Genomic DNA, 19233 nt, shown 5'->3' with positions numbered 1-19233 from the left:
AGCAAGAGGGGTTGTGTGTTCTGAGCAGAGTGGATCACTGAGGAGAAAGCCGACCGTGGGTAGATGACTGAGGGTCTCTGGTGAGGGAGCGGCCCTGGAGCTCTACAGCCCTCTGCCCCAGCGAGAACCTACTCCCCCCCCCCCACCCCCCCTCCTTGCTTTCCCTCTGCTTCACCATAAAAGGGAACGGCACCGAGCCAGGCTGGGGCCGGGGGCTGGGCTGTTACTCTGGAGCTGTCAGGGGTAATGGAAGCCAGTTGCTTTGCGGTAGAGGGGAGCCAGGGCTCAGGGGACGCCTCTGCTTCTCTGAGCCAAGGAAAACTACAGGAGCTGCTGTGGGACTGGAGCAGCTGGGGCAGGGGACCGTCTTGGTGCCTGTGTGCACCGTGAGCTAGGGGCTCACTAGCTCAGAGCTGGCTTCTGAGGCCTGGGGCCATCAGCAGTGGGTCCTCCATGCGCTAGCCCAGTGGCTCCGAAGGTCAGTCCCTGCCTTGAGCAGTCAGTCTGTCATCCCCCCTGGCCTTCCCCATGCCACCCCCCAGCATTTCCCCGAAGTTTCCTATTTAGGATCCCAAGCCCATGTCCCGTGTACATAACTGTGAAACCCCAGGCGTGTACATCCTCGTGTCCCTCAGAGTGTCCCAGCCCTGCTCTGGGAGAATGGGGGTCTAGGTCTCAAAGGACTACACACATTATGCTTTGTGGCTCCTGGAAATTTGAACCAGATCCAAGTCCAGCCAGACACTTAGATCTACTGTTAAAACAGAACGAAACCCTGGAAAGTAGACTTTCTAGACTGCAAATGACATGAGGGAAGGCCTTGGAAGTATTTCAGATTAACAAGGGTGTCCTGAAACCAACTGACCTTAGGCTGACAGAGCTGAAAGGGGCCTTCAAGATCATTTTACAAAGAAGGAAACTGAGGCCCAGAAGTAATTGATTTGAGCAGGACTCTACAAATAGTTTGAAACCGTCACCCGATTCGCTTTCCTCTATTCCATACTCCGTGTCAGACTGTGGACTCGACAGGTTATCCTAGGGCCAGGGACAAGAGGAAAAGGTTTGTTTTAGAAACATCCAGAAATGTCCTTCACCTCTCAGAACTTGCCGTGCCTGGGTCAGCAAATCTTTATCGGCCTTGAATGGGTCATTTGGCCTAGTGCCTGGGGGAACTGAAATTAAAAAATGGTCCCCAGGACTAACCTAGACTCGGCTAAGAACTAACAAAACTTGAAAAAAGCTTGGGTGGAAATGTCTGTGGAAAGTGAAAGAGTCAAAGCCTCACCCTTGGGGGAACTGGAGGAGAGAGAGAATTGCTGTGAGGGGCATATGTGGAGCTTAATCTCTGGAGTTAGTGTGACATTTTCAAGAAGACATGAGGGGGGCGCCTGGGTGGCACAGTCGGTTAAGCGTCCGACTTCAGCCAGGTCACGATCTCGCGGTCTGGGAGTTCGAGCCCCGCGTCGGGCTCTGGGCTGATGGCTCAGAGCCTGGAGCCTGTTTCCGATTCTGTGTCTCCCTCTCTCTCTGCCCCTCGCCCGTTCATGCTCTGTCTCTCTCTGTCCCAAAAATAAATAAACGTTGAAAAAAAAATTAAAAAAAAAAAAAAAAAGGAGAAGACATGAGGGAAGGATTCGGCTAAGGAGTGAAAAGGCAGCAAGAGCCCGGAAATGGGCCTGGGCCCTGAGTCCAGAGAGGCTGGCTCTTAAAGTATTATACCTGTGGGAAGGGTTGGGAAGAAAAGGAAAATGTGTACATTTGAGCAGGAGTGGACTTCTGCTCAAGAGTCCCCAAAAGCTCGAATTCCCATCTGGGTTTGCATAACCTAAGACCCAATTCATATCACTCTCATTTTTTTCCCTCCCAATATTCAGTCCTCTGACAGAAGGCATTAGACATGAAATGCCCCTCACTGCTGGTGCCCCCAGCTGTCCTGGCCTTGGTACATGAGCTCATTGCTCAGCCACTGATGCTTGACTGAATAATTTAGTTGTCCAGTATAGCGAGGATTTCCCATTGGCACTAGACCCTTGATAGTCCCCTATCCTGGAGAGGTTATAAAATAGATCTTGTCCTCGTGCTCCGAGGACTTAGCCATTTTTGGTCTCCGGAATTCTCTTGGCAGTTTCTTTGGACATTTGTGGCTACTCGTCAGTACCACGGCCATCGGCCATGTATTTTCTCTAACCTTAGTCTCCATTGCAGCCTGCTGGCTCAACACCTCAAGCCTCCCCAGTGAACCCAGAGCCACTGATTTACTTGAAATATCACAAACATTCTATGTCAGCCCCTAGGTCGGGGCTCCTAACTACAGGGCTAAATGAAATGCAACCTACCACAATTGTATTTCAAAGCCAACCTTTTTGGCTTGACATACTTAATATACGACAGATTTTTAAGTTTAAGGGGGGCACCCATTTAAACTTAAGGAACGAAGGACAGCCGGACAGTGCCAAGATGGCTGGGATGACTTTTCAGATTGTCAGAGGCCCCCTGATGGGAGGGAGGGTGGCAAGAACAGAGAAAGAAAACCCACAGCAGCAGCCAGGGCAACCTGAAATGGCTTGGCTTCCTGCCAGGGCCAGGGCCCAGAACTGATGCAGAGACCAGGGGCAATGCTACAACCTTCCACTGACAGCAACTTTCAAATCGATCTCTTGGGGCCCTTTCCTTCAAGTCTCCCTGTGTGCTGATCCCCACACTTCCGAGGGCAGCCACAAATTTCCATTTCTGTGGATTTCAGCATTCACTTTCATCATCCTGTCGTTTTACGAACATTTCTCCCAGCCATCGAGATCATATTCTGGGCCATAGGACCTCAGGGGCAGATCACACAGAGTCACATAGAAGATTTGGTGGCATCCATTCTCATGATTTCCAACTATTGCCCTATAAATGGTTTCCGGAATCAAGACCCACATCTCTGACCATCTCCTGGACATTTATTACCATTGAACTACGTTATTCTCATCTTAAACTCAGTATGTCCAAACTAAGGTCATCTTCTTCCAAGCCCGTTCCTCTTCTCAAGTTACCCATTTCTGGCTCAAACCCCGGAATCTTCTCTGATATCTCCTTCACCGTGGCCCCTTATTACCCAGGCAGTCACCAAGCAATCACAGCCTTCTCTTCCCAACCTGCATCATTTTGCAACGTAGAATTTCGAAGGCACCAGAGACAGTAGCCAACAGACCTCTAGCAGAGTCATGGGATTTGCTCAAAGGGATAACGATACTTAGAGGAGGAGCAGGAACTGGCATCCTCGTGCCTAAAACCCTGCCCATTGCTCCTGTCTTCCTTCTGCATGTGTATTGAGCTCCTACTCAAAAACTTACAATGCAAGCTCCTAACCAGTCATCTGGGCCTCTCCCCAGGTTTTCCACAATCGACTTCTCTGACTTTCTGTCCCACTTCTTCCTGACACAAATAAGAGCTAACACTTACTGAGCGTGAACACGCGCCAGGCACTGTTCTGAATGCTCTACGTGTATTAACTTAATCGTCACAAACCTAGGAAGGAGGGTACTGTTATTGCTGCCATGTGGAGCAATGAGACGACAAAGGCAGACCTCTTTCCCCAACCTGAAATCTCTCCCCTCCCCCTGTCTCTGTTCTTCACTTTTCCCCCCCAACACTGTTCCGGCTCTCTCTTCCAAGGGCTCTACTCTGACTCCCCCGAGCGTCCAGCTGTCTTTCCCCTCCTCTTACCCAGAACACATCATCCATTTGTCTGGCTCCCTTGGCACACTGTCTATCCTGCTTTGTGTTCGTTTTCTGCTTCAGTGTCTGTGTCCCGTTCCCCCGCGGCCCCAGTTACTCATTTCTGAGTCTTACATACGCCTTTGCTACCTGGGCACCCGGGCACCTGGGCACCACCACAGTGCTGCACACAGCACTCCCATCTCCCTTCTGTCTGATACTTCTGCTTCGATCTTGCAAGCGAGCGCCCTACCACACAGGGACACCTGGTCCAGAGCGCAGTGCTGAGGCCAGATGGTGAGGGGGGGGGGGGGGGCAGCTGACGGATTCGGACATCTCAAGAGGAGCTTCCCCGTCAGGCTGTTGAATGGGACTGAGTTCCTTGCCGGCTACAGAGGCTATCAGGCTTGCCTCTAGGCTGGGGAGTGACTTCCTTTGGGCTCTGTAGATTTAGATAACTGCCCAGTTTGCCTCCTTCCTTCCCCTCCCCCGCTTACGGCCTGGCCTTTACCAAGAAAGGCCTGGGATCCATATTCATTTGGTTTTTTGAGAATAAGTCTCCTCCTGCTCATGTCCTCTCCATGCTTGACAGAAGGCTGTGGCCTCATTTCCAGATTCCTTTCTTCCTCCTCTGGCTTCTCTGAAATTTCCTGCCTGCCTCAGTGGTGTTCTTTTCCGTCTCCTCCCTGGCCCAGTAGCTCTCTCACCTATCCTACTTCTTCCTCCCAAGTCACTGACCTAGGTATTTAAATTCTAATCACAGCCCCACTCTTAATGTGCTGTGTTACCTCGGACGCGTTACTTTCCCACTCTGGGCCTCATTGTTCACATCTGTAGAAGCAGGCAGCTGGACAAGATGGTTGAGTGATGCCCTGCTGAGCCCTACAAGTTCATTCTTTTACAGTCCTCCCCTCCTTTCTCGGGTCTTCTCTCCCAGAGGAGGCTTGCCCTAGCCCCAGGGGAGCTGTGGCTCCAGCTCCCGTTCCCTGTCTAAGCGACCAGCCCAGGGCCTCCTCCCCAGCTCTGGCCCCGGCTCCACTCCATGTGGCCCGTCTGAGAGGCTGGCCCCAAGCCTGGCGGCAACTCCACATTTCTCTGTTTTTCCTTTTTTTTCCTCTCTTTCCCGGAGTTAACAAGAAGCAGATGTGGCGCACGATGGTTGGAGAGGTGGGGGGAGGAAGGGGGAGGCTGGACCGCCAGCCAGACAGGGGGGAAGGGAGTGAGCAAGAGAGGGAGGCGGGAGGCCAGGGCCCGCCCCGCAGCCACTCTTGCGCCTCTGAACAGCCACAGGGGCAAAGCCCTGTCACCCCCAGGATCCGGTCATTGGGGAAAACAGATAGGGAGACCAGAGGAGGGCCAGCTGGGGCGAGGGGGGTGGAGGCCCAGGAAGCAGCATCTGAGAGGGGCAGGGACCAGGCACAGGAGGCCAGGGGGCACAGAGAACAAACTCCCCTCAGAAGTGGAGAAGAGGAGAACGGAAGGAACCAAGGGAGGGACAGACAGGAGCCTGAGGAGGAAAGAGGAGGGGGAGAGGGGTCAGGCCAGGCGGCCAAGGAGGAGGCGTGTGGCTGGGGGCTGCCGCCGGCAGGAAGCTGGGGACAGGACCCGGCCCCGGCGCTGTCCCTCGGAGCAGAGGCATCCCGGCTCCAGACAGAGGCGCCAGTGGTCAGGCCGGGATGTGCCTCTGAGGACCACTGCGGAGCGCCCCCACCATGGCCCCCAGCACCCTCTGGAGCTGCTACCTCTGCTGCCTGCTGACCACAGCCGTGGGGGCAGCTAGCCACCCTCCTCGTGGTTATAGCCTCTACACAGGGGGCGGCGGGGCCCTCAGCCCTGGTGAACCCCAGGCCCAGAGCGCCCCCCGGCCTGCCAGCCGCCACAGGTAAGAGTCTGGGTCCCAGCCCAAGGCTGGAGGTGGGTGGGAGGGTGGGTCAGGAGGTTGGTATCCTGGTCCTCGCCTTGGCTACCCTCTCCGGGGCCGTATGCCCTAGTGCAGGGAAGAGGGGGAGAGGAAGCCCATCCATCAGGTGGCCCTGCACAAGCCCACCTTCCCATGGGGCATTTCCAGGGCCCCCTAAATAGATAGGTCCCTCCCTTACCTCAGGGGGACCCGTAGTTAGGTGCCCGGGAAAACTCCCCTGAAGGGCACGGGCCGGGCCTTCCTGCAGGCTGACCGTTGCGTCCCAGCCTGGTATCCTCCGGCAGACCTTTATCCCTTCTTAGGGCTTCCTCGGCCCCATCCAGTGATCTGTGATTCTTTCTGACGCTGCGGCTGCTCTGTCCCTTCGGGCTCTCCAGCCGGACACAGATCAAAGGCCAGCATGAATGGGGCCAAGAGTGTAGAACGGCCAGCGATGAGAGGGGCAGCGTTCATCGATGGCTTATTCTCTACTTAACCCTGAGCTGGACCCCTGCCTGCCCCGTCCTCTTCTCTTAGGGGTGGGTGGAAGCCAGCATCCAGGGGATCACCAGAGGGACCCGGCCAGCTGGCTCATACAGGCCACGCTAGGCTGGGGATTGGGACAGAAAGGGACGTGAATGAATGTGTGAATTCAGAGGCTCCCCAGGACCCCCCAGCCATGAGAATCGACTTCTTATAGTTGTGGTTTTCCATTCTGTGCTTCCTTTTGCTGTCTTGAAAAGTCTTTACCGACTCTTACGGCACAGGAAAGCGTGGGGGGAGCTGCCCTGCCAAAGTCCTGGCTCCTACAGGTCCCCAGGGGCCCTTCATCTTTTGACCCTCCCTCAGCCCCTCTGGTAGCCCCTGGGCCCTCCTCTGGGGCTTGTGTCTTGGCCCTTGGGCCCAGGTGGGGTTGTGCCTACAGGAACTGGTGTGCCTTTGTGGTGACCCGGACAGTGAGCTGTGTCCTTGAGGATGGAGTGGAGACCTTCATCAAGCCCGACTACCAGCCCTGTGGCTGGGGCCAGCCCCAGTGTCCCCGCAGCATCATGTGAGCCCCAGTGCTGGGGGATGGGTACTTGGTGGGGCTGGGCTAGGACAGAAGGAGGGCAGCCAACTCAGGGAATTCGTGCAAAGCAGGCAGCAAGGGACAGGACCAGGGGCTTCAGTCAGAACCATTTGAGAAGATGCCGAGGCAACAGTTTGGGGCGGATACTGAGGGCAAAGTTACCTAGACCACCCTGCCCACCCCCAAATGCCTTCTCTGGGCTGAGTCAGGCCCCAGAGGAGGAGTTCGAGGTTCCAGCATAGGACAAGGGGAGGAAGAACAGGGATTTGGCTCCTGGCCAGAAAGCTGACAGCTGTCAGCTGAGCACAGACACATGCTGGACAGTAAGGGGGACCCAGCCTGAGGGACAGGACTTGTCCACCACCAGCAGCTGCCCATCTCTGAGGACAGGTCCCAGGGTCACTGACAGTACAGGGAGGAGTAAAGAGGCCTCCCTCTGCCTCTCCCAGGTACCGCAGCTTCCTCCGTCCTCGTTACCGAGTGGCCTACAAGACAGTGACAGATATGGAGTGGAGGTGCTGTCAGGGGTATGGGGGCGATGACTGTGCTGAGGGTCCTGCCCCGGCGCTGGGTCCTGCACCTACCACACCACGCCCCCGGCCCCGGCCCGCCCGCCCCAACCTCTCCGGCTCCAGTGCAGGAAGCCACCTGAGTGGACTAGGTGGGGAAGGTGAGTGTGGGAGCCGCTGGGGAGAGAAGTGGGAGCTGGTACCGGGTGGAAAATGTGGGGCCAGGTTGTCGAGGGAAAAACCCTGTGCCCCAAGTCAGAAGGGAATAGAAGGGAGTGAGATCACTGAGATTCTCTGCCTACCCGTGAGGCCCATGCGCTGTGTGTGTGTGTGTGTGTGTGTGTGTGTGTGTGTGTGACAGAAGCAGATTGAAAGAGAGGGAGAGAAAAAAAAAAAGGCTGAGAAAGAGAATGTGCTCACGCACGCCCACATGTGGCCGAGATACTTCCCAGTTGCGAGCCACTTCGGGAGGAAGGGGGAATTCCTGGGAGAAGCTTGTTCACCACGGGGATAGACTACAAGTCCTAGCATGCACTGCACCCGACTACAGGTCCCAGGCCCCTCGGTGGCCTCTGGAGACTGCAGGTCCCAGAATGCAGCAGTCCCCCCTGCTTTCCTGTCGTGTGTGCACCAGGCACTGCGGACAGACGTGCTGTGTTTGCCTGCCAGGGAGATAGTCATGCTGTAATGATGGAAACAGGAACTTCTGGCTGATTCTCCCACCGTCCAGCTAGAGCCCCTGCAGGCTTCCCGCGGAACCTCGCCTGTCCCTTGGTGTTAGGGACAGGTGCTTGCCGCCCAGGAACATCCACTGTTATGGGGTCCACAGTGCCTCCCCATATTCCCATTTCACAGATGAGAAAACAGTTTCTGAGAGAAACTCTGGATAGTAGACTTGGTGGTCAAATGGATGCCCTGGGTTTGAAACTTGCCTCGGCCACTTACTAAACTCGTAATCCATGGCCCAGTTCCTTAATGTCCCCTGAGCCTCAGTCTCACGGTCTACAGAACGGAGAAAGCTGTGATATCTGTCCAGTGGAGTTTGGTGTAAGGGGTGGGGGAAGCCATGTTACAAATTGGGCCTAGAGGCATTCAGTAAATGGAGTTTCTTTCCATCTTTTCTTGCCCAAATTACCCAGCTAAGGAGTGGCTGACTCAGCCAGGAGCTCTTGCTGGAGCCGGGGAAGGCAGGGCCTCGGAGGTAGGCACTGAGCTCTGAGGCCCGGCCCCTCCGCCTTATGCCTTCGCCTCTTTGCCAGGTCCTGGGGAGTCAGAGAAGGTGCAGCAGCTGGAGGAGCAGGTGCAGAGCCTGACAAAGGAGCTGCAGGGCCTCCGCGGTGTCCTGCAGGGACTGAGCGGGCGCCTGGCGGAAGACGTCCAGAGGGCCGTGGAGACGGCCTTTAACGGGAGGCAGCAGCCAGCGGACGCAGCTGCCCGCCCTGGAGTGCACGAGACCCTCACTGAGATCCAACAGCAGCTGCAGCTCCTGGACAACCGCGTCTCCACCCATGACCAGGAGCTGGGCCATCTCAACAACCATCACGGCGGCGGTGGCGGCGGTGGCGGCGGTGGCGGCGGTGGCAGGGCCCCCGCCCCAGCCCCGGCCCCTCCCGGCCACAGTGAGGAGCTGCCGCGGGAGCTGGAGCGGCGGCTGCAGGAGTCCTGCTCCGTGTGCCTGGCGGGGCTGGATGACTTCCGCCGGCAGCGGCAGGAGGACAGAGAGCGGCTGCGAGTGCTGGAGAAGCGACTGACCTCGGTGGAGGAGCGGCAGCGGCAGCTCCCCGGGCAGGCCGCGGGCCGCAGGCCCCTTCAGGAGTGCTGCCCTCCGGAGCTGGCCCGGCGGCTAGCAGAGCTGGAGCGGAGGCTGGATGTAGTGGCCGGCTCGGTGACAGTGTTGAGTGGGCGGCGAGGCACCGAGCTGGGAGGAGCGGCTGGGCAGGGGGGGCACCCCCCGGGCTACACCAGCTTAGCATCCCGCCTCTCTCGCCTGGAGGACCAGTTCAACTCCACTCTGGGTCCCTCACAGGAGCAGGAGGAGGGCTGGCCCGGGCGCCCTGGGGGCCTGGGCCACTGGCTGCCTGCCGCCCGGGGCCGACTGGAGAAGCTGGAGGGACTGTTGGCCAACATGAGCGGAGAGCTGGGTGGGCGGCTGGATCTGCTGGAAGAGCAGGTGGCAGGGGCTGTGCAGGCGTGTGGGCAGCTCTGCTCCGGGGCCCCGGGGGAGCAGGACACCCAGGTGAGCGAGATCCTCAGTGCCTTGGAGCGCAGGGTGCTAGACAGCGAGGGGCAGCTGCGTCTGGTGGGCTCAGGCCTGCACGAAGTGGGAGCAGCCGGGGAGGCCCGGCAGGCTGCACTGGAGGAGCTGCAAGGGGTCGTGGGCCAGCTCCAGGGGCGTGTTGACGCGCTGGACGAGACGACGGCGGAGTTCGCGCTGCAGCTGAACCTCACGGCGGCACGGCTGGGCCAACTGGAGGGTCTCCTGCAGGCCCGTGGGGATGAGGGCTGTGGGGCCTGTGGTGGTGTCCAAGAGGAGCTGGGCCGCCTTCGGGACGGTGTGGAGCGCTGCTCCTGCCCCCTGTTACCCCCACGGGGCCCCGGGGCCGGCCCCGGGGTTGGGGGACCAAGCCGAGGGCCTCTGGACGGCTTCAGTGTGTTTGGGGGGAGCTCAGGCTCAGCCCTACAGGCCCTGCAAGGAGAGCTGTCCGAGGTTATTCTCACCTTCAGTTCTCTCAATGACTCACTGCACGAGCTCCAGACCACCGTGGAAGGGCAGGGTGCCGATCTGGCTGACTTGGGAGCCACCAAGGACCGTATCATCTCTGAGATTAACAGGCTGCAACAGGAGGCCACGGAGCATGCTACAGAGAGTGAGGAGCGCTTCCGAGGCCTGGAAGAGGGACAGGCCCAGGCTGGCCAGTGCCCCAGCCTAGAGGGGCGATTGGGCCGTCTTGAAGGAGTCTGTGAGCGGCTAGACACTGTGGCGGGGGGACTGCAGGGCCTGCGTGAAGGCCTTTCCCGACACGTGGCTGGGCTCTGGGCTGGGCTACGGGAAACCAACAGCACCAGCCAGACGCAGGCAGCCTTGCTGGAGAAGCTGCTTGGGGGGCAGGCGGGCCTGGGCAGGCGGCTCGGTGCCCTTAACAGCTCCCTGCTGCTGCTGGAGGACAGGCTTCACCAGCTCAGTCTGAAGGACCTCACTGGTGAGGGGGCGAGAGAAGGCATGCGGTGGGAGGTGGTGGTGGGGGGGCCTTTTAAGTCTTTTCTTTCTCCTATCCCTACCCCACAGTAGCCAGTCTTAATCTCATCTACTTTCTCCTTGCTCTGCCCAGCATGAATGGCAGACCCATCACTGTCCCGGGGGTCGGTTTGTCCACAACAGATGACCCAAGCTCCTGGCTCCCCACTCTCCACTGGCAGCTCAGACAGGCCTGTGGGCAGGGGTGGGGTGCTGCTCCGCCAGCCGGGTATCCAGCACGGGCAGCAAGGTGCCCCACCATCTGTCCATGGAGCCATGACTTTCCTTGTCCTTTGGAAACTCCTTTTGTGGCTTTCCTTCAACTGAATTTTGTCACTGTAGGGCCCGCAGGTGAGGCTGGGCCCCCAGGGCCTCCCGGGATACAAGGACCCCCAGGCCCTGCTGGACCTCCAGGACCTCCAGGCAAGGATGGACAAAAGGGACCCATTGGGCCACCAGGTATGTGAGATTCCTACTGCAGCGGGAACTCCCCCACTCCTCTAGCAGCCCTAGGCTCGACATTCTATTCTGAATTTGACAGAGAAGGGAGGAAAGGGGCAAGGAATGGGGGGGGGGGCTATATGGCTGACAGGGAGTGACTAGGAACTGGGACAGTCACCATATGGGCTAGTTGGATAGCGTGGCCTCGCTGCTGTATTGAAGACTAAGGCTGGGCTCACAGAGCTATGTAGGGTGTGAAAGGCTGGGGGCTAGTTGCACTGAAGGGACCCTATTCCTCCTTTTCTTGACACCCCCCTTCCTGCTTTGGAGTCTGTGTGACGCCTAGCACAGCGGAGAGATTCAGCAGATGTTTGCTGAGTGACTTAGTGAGAGCTGCCCCCTTCTTACTGCTCCCTCTTGTCTTCCCACAGGTCCCCAAGGAGAGCAGGGTAAGTTCCTCTCATCTGGTGCTGGAGGGAGGGGAACTGAACTAGAGGTTGGAGGATGGAAGGCCTCAGGCAGCCCTGGAGGTAGAGACCCAGGAGGGGAAGGGGGCCAGGCAGCTCTGCACTGAGCATCCACTCTGACACCCCCCCCTTTACCCCTACCCAGGAGTGGAGGGGGCACCAGCAGCCCCTGTGCCCCCGGTGGCCTTTTCAGCTGCCCTGAGTTTGCCACGGTCTGAACCAGGCACAGTGCCCTTCGACAGAGTCCTGCTCAACGATGGGGGCTATTACGATCCAGAGACTGGTAAGCCTGGAAGCAGGCTGGCTGGGCAATGGGGGAGACGGGAAAGGCTGTGCAGTGATATGTTCTCATTCTTGCCCCCTCAGACAAGGGGAAATCTTCTCATGCTCTGGTTTGGGGAGATCCCTACTTCCTTCATTTACCCAGTTTCACCACAGCTTGGGTAAGGGGTGAGCTGGGGAAGGCAGGAGCGCTTCTGTTCAACAGCTCTTTATTGGGGCCCCGGGGATGCTGTAATGTGCTGGGTGCGCAGTAACCAACAAAACGCCAAATGCCCTGCCCTGGTAGAACTTACACTCTAGTGGAAGACAGGTGAAAAGAGCCAGCAGGTTCCTCCTTAGTCCAGGAGTTCTGGGTGGGCTCCCCAACACCTCCCTGGCCCCTGCCACCTGTCTCCCCTCCTGACTGCCATCCTTGTTCCCAGGCGTGTTCACAGCACCACTGACCGGGCGCTACTTTCTGAGCGCGGTGCTGACTGGGCACCGGCATGAGAAAGTGGAGGCCGTGCTGTCCCGCTCCAACCTGGGCGTGGCCCGCATAGACTCCGGTGGCTACGAGCCTGAAGGCCTGGAGAATAAGCCAGTAGCCGAGAGCCAGCCCAGCCCCGGCGCCCTGGGGGTCTTCAGCCTCATCCTGCCGCTGCAGGCTGGAGACACGGTCTGCATCGACCTGGTCATGGGGCAGCTGGCGCACTCAGAGGAGCCGCTCACCATCTTCAGCGGAGCCCTGCTCTACGAGGACCTGGAGCCCAAACAGGTGTAGACAGGGGGCTGGGCCCGACCGGCCCTTAGTGTCTACGCCGGCCAAAGAGCCAGCTGGGGCGGCGGGGCTCCCCCGGCTTCCTGCCTGGGGTGGGGCTCCGTCCCGCCACGCCAGCCCCAGGCGAGCCGCCGTCCCTGTCCCCTCTGTGGCACAGGCGCCCAGAGCAATCTCTTCGCCACGGCCTGAGCGCGCCGGGTGGGGGACTCTGGCATCCCCTCGTCCAGACTTTTGGCCTGCTCGCCGTCCCCTGCAGGGCCGACTGCGGAGGAGCCCATCCTCGCACCTTCTGCTCCTCCAGCTGGCCTCCAGGCCGATGCAGGGCTCTCCCGACGGGCTCCGGCCCCCACCGCCATACTAAACTATTCAGGAATAAAGACACTTGGTTTTTCTAAAAAACAAAACAAAACAAAACAAACCGTCTGCTCCAGTACGTATTCAAGGGTAGACAGAAGTACACAAGGGACGGACGGGGAGAGGGAGGTGAAGCCCCAGGTTGGGGACCCTGATCGCCCCTCCTCCGGGCTCGGTGGCTCTGCGCGCACTTGCTGTGCACGCGCCGGCGGCCCGTGCCCGGCGCTCCTCCCCGGAACGCCCGTTCCGCCGGCGTCCGCCAGGGGGCTCTGGGAGCCGACTCCCGTCACGTGACCGCGGTGGCTCACCTAGCCGCCCCAGCTGCCCGGCGGGGGAGGCGGGGCCTCGAGCTGGGATTGGCTGGACCTCGGGGGCGGGGCGGAGCCGCGGCGACGCGCCGGGGAAGGCTAGGGCTGAGGGGGCCAGGCCGCAGCTTCGAGGCCCGGCACTACGGCGGTCTCGGGTCTGGAGTGGGAGTCGCAGGTGCAGGAGAGGGAGGGGCAAGGGACGCCTTTCTACTGCACTTTTTTTTGCATTCAGGAGATTGCCTAGCTGCAATCTAGAGAGGTTTGCATGAGCTTCGAGTCTGCCTGACAAGTGAGGAAATGAGGCCAAGAAGCGGGAAGGGTTGCCATCTGCTGGGCCACGCCACCTGCTAAGGGAAGGCCGGGAACCAAGGTCTCGGGGGTCTGCGTTCCCAGGCCCGCTCGGTGGGCGTGGGGAGCAAGGGCCCTGCTCCGTTCCCTCGAGACTGCAGAAGGCTCTCTGAGGGGAGGAGCTCAGGACGCAGAGGAGGAGCCAAGTCCGCCCCAGGAGCGGGGACCCGATCCTCGGGGATAAAACGCAGAGCCCGGGAGGAACCCCGTCAGCCAGGCGGGCAGAAAGCTCCGGGAGCGGCCTCATGGAGGACAAGCAGATCCTGTGCGTGGGGCTAGTGGTGCTGGACATCATCAATGTAGTGGACAAGTACCCGGAGGAGGACACGGACAGCAGGTAGGGGCGCCCGGGCCCCTCGGACACCCCAGGGGCCGCTGCAGCCCCACGTTTGAGCCCGGCAGCTCAGACCCCAGGTCCGCGGGGCCAGGGGCCCCGCAGTGAGAGTCCAGCCTCGGGAGCTGGTGTCCCGTCCCCTCCGCCCGGGAGGACCTAGGGAAGGAATTGAGGCCGTTAGTAGTAATAAGGCCCAGGCTTTGGATAGTACTGTGTTCGCCAATTGCCGTTCCAGGAATCATTATCCACGTTTTACCCATAAGCAGGTAGATGAAGAGATTCAACCAAGGGCACAGAGCTAGTAAGGTGCGCGACCAGCTTCTCTCTTTTTAACAAAAAGACGGCTGCACTTGCCTCTTACCAGCATTTACTTCTAATTTATCTACCACGTATATCTCATCTATTTCTTAAATCTTGAGGTAGCTTACAATAAGTATGCAGTTAGACCGCAGGAACATTTAAAACCGTGGTATTTGAGCTTCACTCTAGCTTCAAGGCCTCGCTGGCACTGGAGGTGTATTTGGAGATGCTGTGGGTGGTGGATAGAGCTGGTTCGCGTGCCATCACCAACGTGTTTCCCTGGCGCTAAATTCCAAAAGGAGTTTACCAGAAGTCCTTTTTACAAAACACAGCGTCTTTCTTGGTTGCCTGGTAAAAGTGGAAGAGTCGCTGGTTGGCTCTTATATTTACTCTTGATAAGAACCTCACCGTTAATCACTGCAATCCCAAGAGGGCATTTCTGTGGGCTAGAATCTTTGGGTCCACCCAGCCCCGTCACATGCATTACCACATAATTTCCTTACAGCAGCCAGTGGGCAGTATGGAAGGGTCAGTCGGATCCTCTCTTTATAGATGATGAAGCAGCTAAATATGTGGAGAAATTAAATAAGAATCGTAAGACCACGTAGTTACTGAGTGGTAGTTACAACGCCTACGAATCTAGTGCTCCAGGCCTCTGTTGTCTCCTGTGCTCCCTCTGCCCATCTCACGGAGTTGACCCTTTGCTTTGGGCTGCTTTGTTTGCCGGAGGTTAGAGCCCTTGCCAGGGGCACAGGGACAGTGGGGGAGGGGCACAAGGGGATGCTGCTCTGTAGACCTAGCCCCCCTACCAGGTCAAGCTGGCCCCAGGATGCAGTGCACCATGAGGAGTTAGGCCTCCTCTCAAGAGAACAGTGTGGATCCCAGGACCGGAGGGCCCGGGGAGGAACCGGAGTGCCTGCTTTTCACAAGAGCTGCAGGCCCATTCCCTTTGAGCTTACTTAGGGGGAGAGGTTAGGATAAGGAGATCCTCGGGGCTCCCACTAGGACGAGCTCATTCTGAAGGTGAGCGCAAAGGAAGGTGCCTCTCTAAAGAGACCCTTCCCATGTTCTCCATGCTCTCTGCTCCCAGGGTGTACCCCCCTCTCCCCCAGACCCATAGCTCTGCTCCTCTGCTGAGCAGAGCCCTTGCCCATAGGGCCTCTGTCTGTCACGTGCCTAGCTCACCCAGCCCACCTTCTGGACTCTGTTGTGCTTCCCAGATGGGCAAGCCCAAGTTGGGACCCAGACCTTCCCAAGTGGGCACCTCAGCCCCATCTGTCCCAGACTCTCTGTGCTCCATGGACAGCTGGGACTATCAGGAGCTGCCACCTGGAACTTGGCCAGACCCCTGAGGAACGGCCCTGCCTCCCAGAGTCCAGGCCAAGAAGAGCCTTCCAGAAAGCATTCTCTTGCTCAGCAGAGCATTTCTGCACACGAAGTTGGGTATTCGTGTGACTTTGAAGGATCTCCACAAAGCCAAAGTGTGTAACCTTTCTGTGAAACCTCATCCAAGCTGGGGCCTAACTACTTTCTATTCAGAAATATAGAGCGCATTGCAGTGGTTTAGGGAGTAAGGAAACCTGGGTTCTGACAGCAGCTTTGTCATGAAGTATTGGTGTGATCTGAGCAAGTCAAATCCCACTGGGCTCCCCCTTTCTAATCTGCATGAAAATTTCTCTAAAGCTCATAGCTTGAGTAATGTTTGACCTTTTACAAATTAGTATCTTTTCTTTTTTTTTTTTTTTAATGTTGATTTTTGAGAGCAAGAGAGAGACAGCATGAGCTGGAGAGGGACAGAGAGGGAGGGAGACACAGAATCCGAAGGAGACTCCAGGCTCTGAGCTGTCGGCGTAGAGCCTGACATGGGGCTCGAACCCACAGACCATGAGTGGGATGCTCAACCGACTGAGCCACCCAGGCACCCCAAATAGTTTCCTTTCTAATAAGATCACGGACACCTTTTCCCAAGGCTGAAGAGAACCACAGGGTTAAGTCTTGTGTGCCAAAATACCTTAGCCTAAAAATTCTGTTTCATTTCTTTCTTTTTTTTTTAAGTTTATTTATTTTTGAGACAGAGAGAGACAGAGCATGAACAGGGGAGGGGCGGAGAGAGAGGGAGACACAGAATCTGAAGCAGGCTCCAGGCTCTGAGCCATCAGCCCAGAGAGCCCGACGCGGGACTCAAACTCACGGACCGCGAGATCGTGACCTGAGCTGAAGCCAGACGCTTAACCGACTGAGCCACCCAGGCACCCCTGTTTCATTTATTTCTTAATTAGTGGTTCTTCTTACTGTGAGGCCACAGTTACTCTTGTTTTTGGAACTGGAAGAATATAAATAACAGCCTGCACTGTTTACCTGCCAGTATTATTGGAGCACAATGAGAAATCGTTCCAGTGCTTTGAACATGCATAAGTAATCATTTTCGTTGTTGACAACAATGCAGTCCTTTGGGTGTATCTCCAGTTAGTTTCCTCGGAGTACACCTTGAGTTAGGTTTCCAGCAAAGATAGAGAAAAACTGAGGGAAAAAAAGGTAATTATGTGATGGGATGTTGTGTTAACAAACCTTATTGTGGTAATCATTTTGCAATATGTGCGTATATCAAATCACCACATCGTATACCTTAAACTTATGGACTGTTATATGGCAATTATATTTCAATAAAACTGCAAAAAAAAAAGGGGGGGGGAATGGAGAAAAACTGGTCTTCATCCAATAATCTTTTTTTTTAAAATTTTTTTCAACGTTTATTTATTTTTGGGACAGAGAGAGACAGAGCATGAACGGGCGAGGGGCAGAGAGAGAGGGAGACACAGAATCGGAAACAGGCTCCAGGCTCCGAGCCATCAGCCCAGAGCCCGACGCGGGGCTCGAACTCACGGACCGCGAGATCGTGACCTGGCTGAAGTCGGACGCTTAACCGACTGCGCCACCCAGGCGTCCCTCCAATAATCTTTTTAACTTTTGACATTGCATTTTTAAATCTTTAAAAAAATTTTTTTTCCTAAGTTTATTTATTTTGAGAGAGAGGCAGTGCAAATGGGGGAGGGGCAGAGAGAAAGGGAGAGAGAGAATCCCAAGCAGGCTCAGCACTGCCAGCGCAGAGCCCGACATGGGACTTGAACCCACGAAACCACGAGATTGTGACCTGAGCTGAAGCCAAGGGCCGGATGTTTAACTGACTGAGCCACCCAGGCACCCCTTAACCTTGACATGGTAAAAGTTAGCTTTCCCTCCACATAACTCCTACATTGGTTACAGCGTACAGGTTTGCTCCCTGTCTTACTTATTTTGACCTGAGTTGTTACAAGGACAGGAGTAGGTAGCAGATTTGACACCTTTGGGAAGAGGCTCTTGGTATCCAGCAATCAAGGTGGAGGCTGAAGGTCCCTCTGCCTGGGGGAGAGGTGGGTCTTTGTAACTGAGGAGGAGGTCACCTGAGTTAGTGGAGCCCTCCTCTGAGATACCTGAAGGAGTGAAAATGGAAAAATCAAGATGCTTTCTGAGGGAGGCCTCCCAGCTTTTACACGCCCCGGGGCCCTGCCCCAGGACTGCGTTTGGTCTTGCTTATCCTGGCATCAGCCTGCTGGAGCTGCAGGGACCCTCCCTGTGTTTTGCAGGTGCTTGTCCCAGAGATGGCAGCGTGGAGGCAACGCATCTAATTCCTGCACCGTCCTCTCCCTGCTCGGAGCCCCCTGTGCCTTCATGGGCTCGCTGGCCCCGGGCCATGTTGCCGAGTGAGTGGAGGAAGGAGCGGGCAGACTGCCCTGTAGAAGGAAGTCTTAACCCTGGGTGGGGGTGGGGGGCTGGGGGCAGGCTGTGAGAAACGGTGTGTGGCCACCAGAAATGGGTGGGAGGGGCACGAGTGGGGCACCAGCATCCCAGACCCTCCCAAGCGCGGCTGTTTGCTGCTCGGGTGCTAACGCTCTCCTGTGAAAGCTTTTATTTCCACAGCCTGTTTCCCTGGCCACTGCCCAGAGCCTGCTCAGCTTCCCACCTTCTCCTTCCTTGCTTCCAACAGACTCTGCAATGGATGTGACTTTGCCCTTCCCAAGTCCCTAATCCTGGCTATGCTTGTGGCAGGAGGCAGCTAGGGACCTGCTGTCCCAACCCTCCCTCGGGGATGTCCAGCATCCATGGTCCTAGGGTTCAGGCCCACGGTTTCTTCCCCAGCTGAGGGGGCAGGGCCACTGCTGTGTCCCCGTGGTTCACTAAAGCAACAAGAGCAGCCTGCCGAGGACACCCTGAAGCCACGTGCTAAAGCTGGGCCCAGGCCCAGGCCTCCCAGCTCCCCGGCTGTGAGGCTGCAGCCCGTAGGTGGCCCGTACGTTTTCTCCATGTTGGCTGCTGTGGGGACCCAAGAGCCCTTTGACCCCTGGCCCCGCCACCTCAGCAAACGCTTATCAGGAGGTGAGGCCCACACTTTGCCCACTGTGGGCACTAGGGCAGGCTGCCAGGTTGCTGGCCTGTGAAGCACAGCCCTTTGAACCCTGGTTTCATGGGGGTGCTGCCAGAGCCCAGCCCCCTGAGCTGTGGCCAGATTCTCTTCCTCGGTGATCCGGCACAAAACAAATCAGTGGGCAAGGGCCCGCCCTGTGAGGTGGGACAGAGGGACCTGGTGCCAATAGCTGGCCACTTGTCAACCTTCTTCAGTGGCTGTCTTCCTTCCTGTTCCTCTGGCTTAGGGTGGTAGACTCACCTTTCTGGAACAATAATGCCGTTAGGTAGGCCATTCCAAATTCTCCCCCTTTGTTCAGCAAGCATTTAATGAGCACCTACCACGTGCTAGGCACGGAGGGTGCAAAAAATCATTTGGAAAACCACCCTGTAGTTTGCATGCTTTGGAAGGATCCTACTATTTAAAGGATCTTTGAGGTGTACGACAAGGAATGATGCCCCAGCTTGATGCCTATATACAAATCTGTATTGTCCAGCCAGCGTGAGAAAGGCCAAGATGGTGGCTGGACCAGCGGTCACAGGACACTTTCCAGAGACGCTGCGGCCAGGAAGCGTGGGGGTGGCGCAGTCTCCCCCAGGGTCCACCTCCCACTCACTCTGATTAGAGGGGATTCTGGGGAAGAGTCCTGGACCAGGCCCCATGTCGAAGAGCATCAGGCACTGGGAGCCAGCTCACTGCCTGCGGGGTTCACCTTGCCACGAGAGGTGAGGGCGGTGGGTGGCCTCACCAAGGCAGCACCACTTCCTGGCTGGGCATCACGGAGGCAGT

General features: G+C 57.2%; 2 protein-coding genes and 1 long non-coding RNA gene across 12 annotated transcripts in view; 2 read left to right on the top strand and 1 right to left on the bottom strand.

Moving 5' to 3' along the window:
• The first annotated feature begins 4923 nt into the window (after positions 1-4923).
• On the top strand, positions 4924-12777 carry EMILIN1 (elastin microfibril interfacer 1). Of its 2 annotated transcripts, none has more exons than XM_023252016.2 (8): positions 4924-5581; positions 6525-6650; positions 7118-7338; positions 8437-10377; positions 10755-10871; positions 11285-11302; positions 11466-11603; positions 12025-12777. In XM_023252016.2, exons 1-8 carry the CDS (start codon positions 5412-5414, stop codon positions 12360-12362), a joined length of 3069 nt encoding a protein of 1022 aa, XP_023107784.2. In that variant the 5' UTR covers positions 4924-5411; the 3' UTR covers positions 12363-12777. The 2 variants fall into 2 exon arrangements, with proteins under 2 accessions (XP_023107784.2, XP_044910752.1); XM_045054817.1 differs by having other exon boundaries at positions 5441-5581; positions 5923-6650.
• A 797-nt stretch (positions 12778-13574) lies between these two features.
• Positions 13575-19233, top strand: part of KHK (ketohexokinase) — a 25690-nt gene continuing 20031 nt past the window's right edge. For all 9 annotated transcript variants that reach the window (XM_019827773.3, XM_006930418.3, XM_003984404.4 and 6 more), the window contains exons 1-2: positions 13575-13706; positions 17627-17743. In XM_019827773.3, coding sequence (XP_019683332.1) covers positions 13615-13706; positions 17627-17743 — 209 coding nt within the window. In that variant the 5' untranslated portion in view covers positions 13575-13614. The remainder of the gene's footprint in view (positions 13707-17626; positions 17744-19233) is intronic.
• LOC123384577 overlaps positions 17089-19233 on the bottom strand; it is a 5030-nt gene continuing 2885 nt past the window's right edge. Inside the window, exon 3 of the long non-coding RNA XR_006595873.1 lies at positions 17089-17473. This is a non-coding gene — a long non-coding RNA (uncharacterized LOC123384577). The remainder of the gene's footprint in view (positions 17474-19233) is intronic.

The sequence above is a fragment of the Felis catus genome, chromosome A3 (assembly GCF_018350175.1).
Source record: "Felis catus isolate Fca126 chromosome A3, F.catus_Fca126_mat1.0, whole genome shotgun sequence".
NCBI classification, from domain to species: domain Eukaryota; kingdom Metazoa; phylum Chordata; class Mammalia; order Carnivora; family Felidae; genus Felis; species Felis catus.
Note: the sequence above shows the minus strand (reverse complement) of the source record. Positions and strands in the feature narration are given on the sequence as shown.

Bases quoted from the DNA above. Each gene is read 5' to 3' on its own strand.
- EMILIN1 (XM_023252016.2), top strand. From the start codon at position 5,412: ATGGCCCCCAGCACCCTCTGGAGCTGCTACCTCTGCTGCCTGCTGACC. The intron at 7,339-8,436 runs GTGAGTGTGGGA...CCTCTTTGCCAG, and splicing joins GAGTGGACTAGGTGGGGAAG to GTCCTGGGGAGTCAGAGAAG. The intron at 11,604-12,024 runs GTAAGCCTGGAA...CCTTGTTCCCAG, and splicing joins CTATTACGATCCAGAGACTG to GCGTGTTCACAGCACCACTG.